This window comes from Bos indicus, chromosome 9, assembly GCF_029378745.1.
Source record: "Bos indicus isolate NIAB-ARS_2022 breed Sahiwal x Tharparkar chromosome 9, NIAB-ARS_B.indTharparkar_mat_pri_1.0, whole genome shotgun sequence".
In the NCBI taxonomy this organism is placed as follows: domain Eukaryota; kingdom Metazoa; phylum Chordata; class Mammalia; order Artiodactyla; family Bovidae; genus Bos; species Bos indicus.
Window position 1 is genome coordinate 89251394 of NC_091768.1, and position 13306 is coordinate 89264699.

Sequence of the window (13306 nt, forward strand, 5' to 3'; positions counted from 1 at the left end):
AACCTTCTGGTACCACGACCCTGGCTTTTATCATGCTTTCTATTACTTTTAATACATCATTAGCTTTTATTTCTGGGGCCCCTGTAATTGTCAACTACTGGAAAAATAATGGTGGAAGCTGGCAAGAAGAACATGCATTTCCTACATCATTGCATTTAATCTTGCAACGATTCTTTGATCTCAAAAACTTTAATTTGTCCAAATTCACTCAGCCTCTGAGTGGTCAACCTAATATTCAGACTAAAACATATGAAAAGATGCTCATCCTCACTCATAGTAAAAAAAGTACAAATTAAAACTGAACAGAGATATTTTGAGAAATATCACAAGTTCAAAGATCCATCATATATGTGAGGGTGTAGGAGTTCAACCACTTCTACAGAGGGCATTTAGGCAACACCTACTAAAATGTTGCTTCCAGGCTTCCCAGGTGGCTCAGTGGTAAAGAATCTGCCTGCCAATTCTGGAGATGTGGGTTTTATTCCTGGGTTGGGATGATCCCCTGGAGAGGGGAATAGCAGCCTGCTCCAGTATTCTTGCCTGGGAAATCCCATGGACAGAAGAGCTTGTGGGGTACAGTCCATGGAGTTGCCAGAGGTTGTACATGACTTAGCAACTAAGCACACACAAGCTAAGATGAATAATGTGCATATTAATCCTATAAGAATTGACTTATGTACAAGATTATTAATTGTAGCATTGTTGACAATTGCAAAAGACTGGGGACAAATTAACTGCCCTGAATGGGGAACTGGCAAAATAAATTATGATTCTTTTAAACAATGGAATATTATGCAGCCATAAAAATGAGGGATATATTTACATAGCAAAACAGGGAGATATATTGTTAATGAAAACAAACATGATACAAAATGGAGTATGTGTTACTATTTTTAAAAAAGGATGTGGAAATGTGTGTGTTCTATATGTATGGAATATCTTTGGAAGGAGTCTTTTAAAAACAGGTAACACCTGTTGCCTCTAGAAAGGGGAAATTGGCAGGTGGCACACAGGGGTGGGAGGAGATTCTGTCAAAATGGTTATGGAAATATCTATTGAAGATTAAAACACTGACTCCATTATGTACTCAAAAATGAAGGAAAAACAAATTTTAAATAAAATAATACCTGTAAAGCACATGCTAGATTCTCAATGAACAGTCATCAGGCTTTACCTTAGGCTTCTAGTAAGATATTAATAAAGAAATCAACTCTAGAGAAAGGCTGTTTTGGGATATCTTCATTGTAGTCAAACCAATCCAAAAGAAAAGTCTCCAAAACTGAGTATTAGCTCATGCTGCACTAGCCCACTGTGAACAGAAATAATCCCCACCCCCACCCCCCCAACAGCCGAGCTTATAGAAAGGCTAAGGCAATCTGATTTCTTTTGCCAACCTCTTTCCTCCCCACATACAGACAAAGCCGGGGGAGGGGTGTGGGGTGGCAGATGATGAAACTTCCAAGAATATACACAAAGCTATTATAGCCATTGTGAGGCAACTACAGGCTCAGAGTCATGAGATTCTGGTTGAGTTTCTACAAAAACTTCTTTAAACAATGTGAAGAGTTTGAAACTGGAGTTGCAACTGACCAGTCAGCAAATGCTAGATTACCCAAAATGGTAATCGGGCTGGTGGGCAGAGATGGAAAAGTATGTTAAGTATAGAGTGAAGGGTGAATTTGGGCTGATTGGGAAACATTCATCTGAATGAATGCAGCATTTATTTTCAAGAATAAGCATGTCCAGATTCATGAGCAAGAGCTATATTTAGTTTAATTTTTCTTACGCCCATTCTGAAAAAGCTAAATTACCACGTCAGAGTCAAAGATCACATTTTACATGAAAGAGAAACCAATGGGAAAGGGACTGTTAGACCTAAATTTTTCCTTGTTTTACACAAGCACTCAGAAAATGACCTTATTGCTTTTTATGGTCTTCTGCCTCTAGCATCTCAATGTACTGAGGGAGTAAATTTTAGGTGTTTGCAATAGATTCACCTTCAGTTTTCCTTTGGGAAGTAACTGCAATGAAACATATCCTATGAAAGCCACAACTTTGCTCCCAGGCACTGTGTGGGCTTGTTTATTACAGATCATTAGTTGCTTACACAAAAACAAAGACCATCCAGGTGAGAATAAGGACATATCCCTGTTGGAATGTGAAGAACAGTTCATTCAGGCACCCTGGGGGTTAACCAAGAGATAGTTTGGAATTTTTGAAATCCTTGAGAAAGAAAAGGGCAGGATATGCTTTACTTACAGATAGCTCCTCCCAGGCCCTTTTGCAATTCTACAAGTAGAGATTTCTCTAGTTTAATAAGATTTACCATTTAAAAAAATTCAAATACTGCATGTGAAGTGAGAGTGGAAATTAGTTCAATCAGATACATTCCTGTAAACTACAGGCTGAAGTTAAGACTTTGAACAAGCTAGAATTTGGAAGAGATGGGGTTGGGAGAGTGGACAGTTGTACAACTTGAACTCTGGGCACCCTGCTCCAAATCAAGGTCTGAGAAGCTTGTGTTGAAGGAGTGTTGTGACTGGGACTGTTGAAAGGGGAGGCAAGGGAGTTGAGGCCACACATCACATGTGGGAGAGAAAAGAATGACTGGGCAGGATTTTTTTTTTTTTTTTTCTGAATTCTGATTAAAATTCTGGGTCTCACTGGGGTGATCTATGTTGATTAGGGCTGGTCTCAGAGAAGAGGCAGGCTTGATAGCAGATAGGGAAGAGGTAGATGTTTTAAGGACAGAAAATTGAGAAGGGCAGGATGGAGAACACGGGAAGAAAAAGATAATTTGTACATTTTAGCCGTTCATTAGCATTTGGCATAGAAGTTTGTGGAATTATTTTTTTTCTTCACATTTATGTACAAAAGTTGCTGGAAAGTGTCACAAAAAATAATGTCTTTATTTGAGAATCAACGAAAAGTTTGCCACTATATTTTTCTGAATCCAGTGTTTATAATGTTATACCCAACAATTTTTCCAGTTCTTTTAAGAAGCTTTGGTTTTTAGGAAGGTGAGCACTTTTGGATCATAATGTAATTCCCCTGATGAGTATGACAGCAAAATGGAAAGGTACTTGAGTGTCTTTCAAATTAGATTCTCTTGGAAATTGGAATGTGTCAAATACAGTGAAGCATTTTTTAGGTTAGGGATGCTCTATTTGCAAGTTTGTACAATTTACATGATACAGAAAGGATATAAAGTTTTTCTCCAGCTCCAGTTTTTCTCCAGTTTGATTCAAATGATAGATATATTAATAGGTATCAGGGTCAGACCTTAATAAACTCTATTCTAAGAGTAATGCATGAGAAGTCATTTCTTTATGTTTCACAAGGCAAGTTATTTCTCTGAACACAAGTTGTTTCAATATTTTAAGCTTACATTCTCAAACCCCTTCTCCCCATTTCTTTATCAGTGTTTTGAGAATGTGAAGCAATCTTGCTGTGTTTTCCAGAGTTGGAAGATTTTAAGACTCTAAGAATAGCCCACTGAACCACTAAATTACATCTTAATTTGATTATGCAGATCACAGCCCACATAAAAAGAAAGAAGGCACTATCAACATGAAGAGAATAGGGGTGGGGTAGGATGGGTGATACACCCTAAATTTGGAGATCCAGATTCTAGTTCAGGTGTTCTGGACTAGACATTCAACAAAAATGATCTTTCTTTATGGAGACAATTCAGGTTTGGACTTGACAACCCATAAAGGGGCCATTAATTCTAATAGCCTATTTGTATAAGATAAGAAATCTGAGTTGTTCTAGAAAATATGAATCTTCTTCCAGATTCTTCTCTAAGCTCTAGTTCTGAATTCTAGCCCTTAAAATCAGTTCTTTGGAATTAAGTTGTTGAGGAATTGAGCTGGCAAAGCAAATGTGATATCAGGGAGAGGTTTAAACATTCATTATTAAAATAGTATTTATTGGGGCCAAATATTCATCAGAAATTTACTAAGCAATGGGCTCATGATTTGGAAAAAGACAGTCCCTGTGTGCCTTTTAAAAATTTATAGGTCAGTGGGAGGATACAGAGGAATACACAGGAAATTCCAACAGCATGATAAGAGCAATGACCAGGGATTTTTAGGGAGCAATGGGCATTCACGGTCAGGCACACGGTAGAAAATCAAGGAAGGCTTCCTGGTGGCTGTGATATCTGAAGGGAGACTTAAAGGATGCATAGGAGTAAGTCAGATGAAAAGGAATAGGAGGAAGATTCCAGGTAGAATGAATCAAAAATATGAATATTTAGATTCAGACAGAGTTGAGAGAGTCTGAAAAACTGGAAAATAATTCAGTATGGCAGGAGCGCAATATCTGTGGGAGAGAACTCTGGAGAAAGGAGAATAATAATTCAAGTCCCATTGCTCTTGAGATAGATTACTCTTTCCATAGTATGGTGAATGGACAGTGGTAGAAAAAGTCTGGAGGCATATCTTGGGAGAGAAGATAGTGGCCGGAAAATAATAACAGCAAGAAAATGCAATTGACTCAAAAGAGATCAAGGAGACAGAAATAAAAAAGATTTGTGAGAGATTAAACACAGGCAGGTCAAGGCTGAAGGCTGGATGTTTGTGGCTTGCACAATTACACGAATAGCAATGCTGTCTGCTGAGACAGGAAACAGAGGGAGGAATAGGTCTGGGGAAAAGAAACAGTAATTTTGAACAAAGTGAGCTGCTAATGGCAAGCACATAGTAGGTGCTCAAGAAGTCTTTATTGAATAAATGAACATGCAAGTAAAAATGTCTAAGAGGTATCTGGAATGGCTCCTGGCCAGCAGAGACCTTTTGGTTGGAGATTTCTATTTTAAAGTCTTCAATGTACAGGTGAAACTTAGAACTCTGGGAGTGGTGGAGACCCTCGAAAGGGAGAAGAATAGAGGGGCCAAGGGGGCCTGGAGCTGAACCCAGAGGAATATCAACAACTGTGGGCGGACAGAGGCAGGGATTCTCCTACGGGAGGCTGAGTAGGAGGGGCCGTTACTGCAGGACTAAATACAAAGGCCCTAGAAGTAAGCTCTTTGAGGGCACAGACATTTGTTGTTTATGTTTGGGTGGTGGCTGTGGACTTAATGTTGTCTTCCCTACATTCCTATGGTGAAACCCTAACCTCCCCTGTGATGGTATCTAGAGACAGAATCTTCAGGGAGTAATTAAGGTTAAATGAGGTCATGGGTGGAACCCTCATCCAACAGGACTGTCGCTTTCTGAGAAGAGAGAGCTCTGCCCACCAGGGCAGAAAGCCAGAAAGTGGGTCTTCAATAGACTCGATGAAGGTGGCATTCTGATATTGGACTTCTGGTGACCAGCCCCGTGCGAAAATTAACTTCTGTTGTTTAAGCCATAAGGTCTATGGTCTTTTGTTACAGCAGCCTGAGCTGTCCAAGACAGGACCCAACATCTAGCAATGGTCCTGATAAATAGTAGGTAATCAGTATTTTTTGAGTGAACTGAATAAATGAGTTACTCTTTGGCATGTTCAATAAATACATCGCTCCTTTGAGACAGTAGGATTGTAATTGAGGGTCTTGAGAGATGGGGGAGAGAGTCCACTGGTTATAGCCATGGGTAGCCTGGGATCCTGGGACCTGAGGGAGCTGGTTATCTGGATGAGTGTGGTAACAAAATAGGAAGAAAGACCTGAAAAGATTCAAAATGCAAAAATCACCCCCCCTTTTAAAAAACCACTTGACTAAGGCTGGTTCTGAAATTTTGCCAGGTTTCTGGTTGGTTACTTGATGTGTGTGTGTGTGTGTGTGTGTATGTGTGTGTGTCTATAAAGGTCATCCTTAACAGTGCATGATACTTTTTGAATCAACTTGAATTTAGGCACAATCTGAATACTTCTCTCCACAGAGAAGTAATACCCTACTCTGGCAATGAGATTCCTCAAGTAAACAATAGATAAAGGGAGGGAGAGGGGCACAGTGTAATAATAATTGGAATAATTGGAATTCTTTCATCACTCATGGCACTTATAGAGAAAGTACTTTCTTAACTGTCTTATGCTACATGTCTTATAGTTAAATTACATTAACGGTTTTCTAAAAAAATGTAACATGAAAAGTTACTAAATTTTTTTAAGCTGGTGAATTAAATCTGAACCACTCACTGATTCACAATAAAGAGTAGCCATTCTGCCTAACAACCAAAAATCCAAACTACCCCATTGAGTTTTGGGTAGAAAGACAGGGAATTGTATCTGAGGTCCTGACTTTCATGAGAATTAGGATTTGGGGTTTGATTCTAGGCTTAAAAATTATTAAATTAAAAAAAAATGTAGATGGTCTGTTTAAGAACATGGTAAAGAATCCTGATTTCATTTGGCTCCTCATCATTAACTCGTATCTTGGCAGGCTTATGTAACACCTGATCAAGGAAAGCCTGTTATAGTTAAAAAGGTCCCTGAATAGAGTGTAAGTAAAATTCTGGGGTTTTGAGGGAGCTGATCCCAGGCAGAGGGGTCTGACTGAGAGGATAGCTATGTACCTTGATGCCCTTACAATGCTGTGTGCCCGGCATCACGCTGTTGTGCCAGTGGATGGAAACGGGGTATATTATGTGCTCCGGTATGAAAGAGGTCACGGTCCACATTTTGGGCCAGAAGGTAAAATAAATCTATGATGATAGCAATCATAGCAGTGGTTGCCTGGAGGGGTTGCATGTTGGCTTGAACAAGGCGTCAAGTGAAATTTCCTGAGTTATGGAAATACCGTAGGATTTCATGGAGACGGTTGTCATGTGCGCGTGTCCAAACTCATCAAGAATGAACACACAAGATATGTGCATTTCCCTGCATATCAAATTTACCTCATAAGACAAAAATCAAATGTCAGTTGAAAAAAAAAATCTAGGAGCTAATAAAAAGTCCTTAAATAGTATGAACCATTTTTAAAGGTGGAAACCTAACAGGAAATTCTTTTTCTTCTACTTTAGAAAAAAATAAATGGTGTCAAATAAATGTGCAGAAAAACCTCCCAAACAGAGCATTTTTATCATCAAAATAATGATCAGTTTGAACAGAGCTGGAGCCCCACATCTCAGACTGAAGGAACCATTTCTAGGAGTGGAAGTTATTTTGGAAATATTTCCACATTTAGTTTCTTTCATGTTTCTGTTGGAGGAATGATGTTTTTGTAAATGTAAAAAGCTTTTAATGGAGCTAGAGAAGAAACTTTGTTTGGTCACAGTATTATCTGGTTACGAACTAAAAATTCAGAGCTTTCTCGTGAATTATGCTGCCAAGAATTGCAGGCTTAATCCTCAAGATTGTATGAATTTAAATTTTGACTTTATGGCCTCAGTCAGTATGAGTATACCAAGATAATCATTTAGGAAAAACAGTTTGAAGATGGTAGAACATTACATGGAAAGTTAGCTTTTAGAGAGGGTTTATCCAGATAAGTATAATATTATTTTATCCTTTTAAGTATCTGGATGAATAAATTAGCCAATATTTGGTGACCTAATATGACTAGGCACAGTGCTAGGGACTCAGAAAATACCCAAATAACTCTTTGCAGACCTTGTCCTCAAGGAACTTCTGAGCAGGAGGGGATATATAATCTATATATTAACACAAGGAAGAATGTAACACATGCATGAGAAATATCCCTGGTGTTCAGAGGAGAGGAAATTACCTTTGAATAAAGAATAAAGGAAGGCACTTTTGTTGTCATAGCATTTAGGCTGAATTTTAAAAAAGACCTTCCCCAACAAGCCAGCAAAGCGGGGTTCTAGGCAGAGGGGATGTCATCAGGAAAGCTTTGAGTGCTTGGAGCCTCAAGTTTTTTTTGTTTTTGTTTTTTACTTTGACTGAAGCACAGGTTACACATCAGGGGGAGATACACTAGACAAGATATTATGGGAAGAAAGGAAGGCCTGAACTCTGGAGGAAGCTGTAATCTGGGTGAAGAATGGAGCCGATCATGAGAAAATGGATCTCAAAACTGTAAAAACCAACAAAATATAAAGCAGCAAGATCTAGGAAGAAGTGTGCAGGGGCAGATGTCCCTAGGAGATCGTTTTGCCAGGTGAGGTAATGCAGGCGGGGCACAGGAGTGTCGGGGGAAGGGATAAATGGCAAAGCTAGAATGCTCAGGCATGCCAAAGGCTACAGAAAGCCTACAGGAGTGCCCTAGGCGACTGCAGGGATAATGATGCTAGTCACAGACTGGGGGGTTGGAGAGGAGCCCCATGTCTGGGGGAAGGGAGAATGATGACTCACATTTTCAACGAGCAGGCAATGCCCAGGAGACTGTTGGCGAAGTGGTCTGGAGATGCTCTCGATGGTGGAGCTACAGAAATAGACTTGACCCTAATTCCCCAGCAAATGCCAGGAAGTCAAGGATGGGAGTGTGAGCCTGTGCAGCTGGGGAGGGGAGAGGAGGGAACCAGGCTGCAAGGTTGTTTGCCAGAAGCACTAGAAGAAAACTGGCAAGGTTCGCTGTCCTTTCCCACCCACCATCATCAAGCCTGGGTGATGATTCTTACCAGGAATAGGAAGAGAATATGGGCAAGAGAGTGTTCTGGAAAACTGACTTTATCGGACATCTGGGACTAACTTTGATGGTTAGTTGTAGAATAATCAAAGTCTGTGAAGAGATAATGAGACTTCTTATCCTTCCTATGTTCAAGGAGAACAGTTGCAAAGTTCTTTCCTCCCTCTTTCTCTCCTTTCTTTCTTCGTTCCCTTTTTTCCTCTCCGTCCTCCCCCTTCTTTCCCTTTCCTCTCCATTCTTTGCACATTCTTGGTTTTTTTTGGACTGGACTAGTGCATGCATGGCCATGGTTGGCCTAAAGGAGGAGTTAATATTCACAGCCATCGACAGCAAAGGGTTCTGTGCTCTAATATTGCAATATTTTGGGACTTTCAAAGCACAAAATACTATGTGTATTATGACATTATTAACATTTTGGTAACTTTTTTAAAAATAACTTTTTACTTCTTCCTTTGTACTGGTCTTAAGAGCCACTCATAAATCTCTCCCTAACTGCATGAGGTACCAGGGCGAGAGACTGGCCACTCCTGGCATTGTGATTAGAACCATTTAATACCCAAGGCAGTGACTAATGTCTGGCAACAAAGGCTCCAGTAGGCGTCACATGTCCTTAGACACTGGGTGAGGGCCACTAGGAGCTCTTTCCCTGTGTGTTAGTACCATGGTCAAGAGAAACGTTGAGAACCTGGAGGCTCTATGTGGGCATCATTGGGAAATAGACTCTCTACCCATGCTCAATGCCTCTACAACCAGAAAGCCTAAAGTCAGTGCCACACAAAGGTACCTACCTTTGTCTTATCTTCCTACTCTGGGACTTTAATGATATATTTTTTTCATGTTTACTGAAAGCAGTCAACTGAGCTATTCGTGGAAAGGTTTGTGGGTTTGGTTAACGAGGTGGAGGAATATTACATTTCAGTTGGAAACACATCCCTAGAATGCCAAAACATTTATTCCAAAGTCTGGTTTCCTAGTGCAATGGGAGGCACGGCAACAGTGTGTCTGTTCAGAGACAGGGGGATGGTGAGGAGGGACAGGGCGGGCTGGGGCCAGCAAGGCATCTGATCCAAGTGGATCCCAGAAGGCTTTTATTGTTAAATTATATTCTTCAGGAAAAACCACCCGTGTCACATTTTGTAAACTTGATATCCACGCACTTTTGACTGGCATTCTATTTTAGCCATAAGCCTGTGATTTCCAGCAAGCCTGCTTTCCCTCTTGCCTTGGATGGCAGCAGAAAGCGTGGCACACTTGCTAGGCTTCAGGTAGAAAGAGCAGAAAGGCTTGGGAGTGTTGGTTCCATCCAATAACGCTGACTTGAGTGTGCCACCCTGCTCCCCGTGAGCAGACAGCAAGCCTCTCCTTACTCTCCACTGCCATTCATCCAGCTCTGTGCGGCAGCCCAGCTGCTCTGTCTGCCGGGAGGGGCTGCCAAGTGCCCTGCCTACTGGCTGCTTCCCGATTCCCTGCCATCCCACATGCAAACACATCCCCACACGCTCTGCCTTGCTCACACCCGGAGCCACAGGCACATGGGAGCGCAGTCTTCCCTTCCTTCTAACTGTCTCAGCCCTTGACTTCTACAAGCCCATGGAACATTTCTGGAAAGACGCTCTTGATCCAGCAGGGTAGGACTGTTTTGATTTCTCTTTGCAGCTTTAGCATTTTGAGAAAGCAACTCACCTTTCTGACCAGTGTCTGTATCTGAGCAGGGAGATAAGGATTTGCTGTTTTCCCTGGGTTTGTGTGTGCATCTCCTTCTGCTTTCAGGACCCGTAGGGTTCTTTGTGTAATTTGCATAGAATTCGGCAGGTTCAGATTTTTCAGAGTCCTCTGAAGTGCTTGTGCATGGTGTTTTTTTTTTTTTTTCTTAAGATGTTTGAAAATTGAAAGTGTGATTTACGGAAACGAAGTCATCTGTAAAAAGATTGCTTTGGAAAGTAATGGTTGCTGGCCATAAAGAGAAATATCTGTGATTCATCTAATGTGTTTTTAACCCTTTCTTTGCTTATAATTCTAGTTATACTTATGGATGCTGAGCTCAGTTTTGGCTTCATAGTAAATCAGCTATATCTGCATATTATCCCCAAATGCTCTGTCTGTTCTTATAAGAATTAGGTAACCATGTACTTATTAGTATAAAGATATCCCCAGATATTACTGTCAGTGATGGCATCTTTGGCATTTATATATGACACAGAAATTTTGTCAGGTATTCCGTCAGGTGTTTGCGGTAGCAATTAAAGCCAAGTAGCAGTTGTATCAGAGTTTATTAGACTGGGGACAAGGAAGTTTATTAAAAAGTATAAACTGTCCATGATTATAGGTGCACAATGTATTTACCATAATTTTTAAATATATATTTATACACATACATTATATATATACACACATTATATATTATATAATTTATTCTAATATATTATATATACATATATAATGTACTTGAGCAGGTTTAACTTTTAATGCAGTACCAAACTTTTTCCTGTTTCTTTTTCAATCTGGATATTTGAATCTGCATATCCTAGTCCAAAGGAACAGAAAGGCATCACTGACTTTCAAAATTTGTTGCTGAGATCATCAGTACAACATAATTGCTAAAGATGTGGTTAATGACCTGAGGTTCTGTTTTTTTTTATGGAAGGGTCACATTTCATATTCAGTTTTCTGAAGTTCTGGTTGCATAGTCCGTGGAAAGCATGAAGACCCATGTCCTAACGGAAAGGTTTTGGTAAATCGTCATTCACATTAGAATTCCTAATGGACACAAGTACAGTACTGTGGTCCAACACAGACAAAGCGGGCTGGGAGAATCTCGGAAGATCGCGGCTGGAGGCGACCACTTCGGGAGAATTTTTTAGACGAGGGAAACTGAGGTCAGGTAGCACTCTCCTGAAGGCGAAACTCGGCTCTTCCTATACGTACACCTTGAATCTCCGCCCTCTTTCCCCGGATGCCTGCGATCAGTCTCTGCAGCTGCTAAATATAGCTGTCTGCACGGGCAACCGCACACCCTACTCTATCTACCATATCTCAGTTACAGAGTGGTCCTCCCCAGGGTCATTCTATGTACACACTACGTATTTCCAGCCAACGAGGAGCGTGAATCAAACAGCACGGGAGACAAACAGAGATAGATTGGAGCCTGGCACGGGGCACATAAGGTAGCACGTTAGAGAAAGCTGGCCCCGGGATGAGTCTTCCGAGTTGGTTTGAAACCCGTCTTCTCCGGGCCACCTTTAGGAGATCCCTCGGCGCCCCCGCCCTCCTGCCGTGAAATCCAGCCTCTATCCAGCAGCGGCAAGTAAAGTAAAGTTCAGGGAAGCTGCTCTTTGGGATCGCTCCAAAACGAGTTGCGCGCCTGGAGTGATGTTGAAGGCAACGTCAGGGCCAGGCAGCAGCCCCTGGCCGGGGGCCAGCACCTTTGTCATGCCTTTGAGCTCGGGAGAGCGGTACTTAAAGTTGGAGACCCGAGCCCGCGAGTTGGCAGAGCGCGCTCGCGCAGGGCTGCACTTGCTCGCCTCCGGCCGCCGCCGCGCTCCTCGGGACGGGGACGGCTCGCTGGGGCCCAGCCGGCGCTCGCGTCGCGGCGGGACATGCGCTGCGCCGCCTCTAACCGCGGGCTGTGCTCTTCTTCCAGGTGGCCGGCCGGCTGCTGAGCCCTCTGCCGCGGGGGGAGACGGTCTGCGGCCGGCCCGCGGCCGCTCATCATGACCATGACCCTGCACACCAAAGCGTCCGGCATGGCCCTGCTGCACCAGATCCAAGCCAACGAGCTGGAGCCCCTGAACCGCCCGCAGCTCAAGATCCCCCTGGAGCGGCCCCTGGGCGAGGTGTACGTGGACAGCAGCAAGCCCGCCGTGTACAACTACCCCGAGGGCGCCGCGTACGACTTCAACGCCGCGGCCCCCGCCTCCGCGCCCGTCTACGGCCAGTCGGGCCTCCCCTACGGCCCCGGGTCCGAGGCGGCGGCGTTCGGCGCCAACGGCCTGGGGGCCTTCCCGCCGCTCAACAGCGTGTCTCCGAGCCCGCTGGTGCTGCTACACCCGCCTCCGCAGCCCCTCTCGCCCTTCCTGCACCCGCACGGCCAACAGGTGCCCTATTACCTGGAGAACGAGTCGAGCGGCTATGCGGTGCGCGAAGCCGGCCCTCCCGCCTACTACAGGTAACCCGCGCCGCCCGCCGCGCCCCGTCGGGGTGGTCGCCGCGCGCCCGGCGGCGGGAGGGAGCGGGGGCGAGGGGCCGCGAGGCGCGGAGGGAGGGGGGCCCGCAGGCCGCGGGGCTGGGCGCCCGGCCGCAGCCGCAGCCCGAGCCGGGGCCGCGCGACCCGAGGGCTAGCGCGCCGCCCGGCCTGGGATCTCGGGTGCATCTCGTGTTCTCGAGAGTCAAGTTCTCTGGCCCAGAAGCTTAAAAAAAAAAAAAAAAAAAATTTTTTTTAATTTTTAATTTTTTTCCTTCTCCACCGCCCCCCCCACCCCCATGTCTGCCTGAGACGCAGATCTGAAACCCCGTGTGCTTCCTAATTAAACAAATATTGGAAAACCGTGCAAAGCAGAGGTTTTTTTAGTTGGGGAGGGGGCCACCCCAGAGCCAATACACGTAAGGTGCTTTGAGTCCCTAGAAAAGGTCCCGCTTTGGTACTTAAGGCTAGAGGTGTTTGGGACTCGCTGAGCTCAGAATGTTATTTATTTATATTAGTAGTAGTATTTAACAATTTTGTTTTACTGTGCGTGCCAAATTTCCCTGCTGCTCGACTTTCGGGTTGGAAATACGCACGCTCTGAGAATGGTGACT

General features: G+C 43.5%; 1 protein-coding gene across 4 annotated transcripts in view; it reads left to right on the forward strand.

The window, feature by feature from the left end:
- ESR1 (estrogen receptor 1) overlaps positions 1 to 13306 on the forward strand; it is a 410467-nt gene that overhangs the window by 109647 nt on the left and 287514 nt on the right. Inside the window, exons 1-2 of one of the 4 annotated variants that reach the window (XM_070796393.1) lie at positions 9967 to 10140; positions 12153 to 12677. In XM_070796393.1, the coding sequence (XP_070652494.1) occupies positions 12223 to 12677 (455 nt within the window). In that variant the 5' untranslated portion in view covers positions 9967 to 10140; positions 12153 to 12222. Of the gene's footprint in view, positions 1 to 9966; positions 10141 to 11168; positions 11677 to 11748; positions 12678 to 13306 lie in introns of those variants that run through there. The other 3 variants (XM_070796396.1, XM_070796395.1, XM_070796394.1) reach the window with 3 other exon arrangements.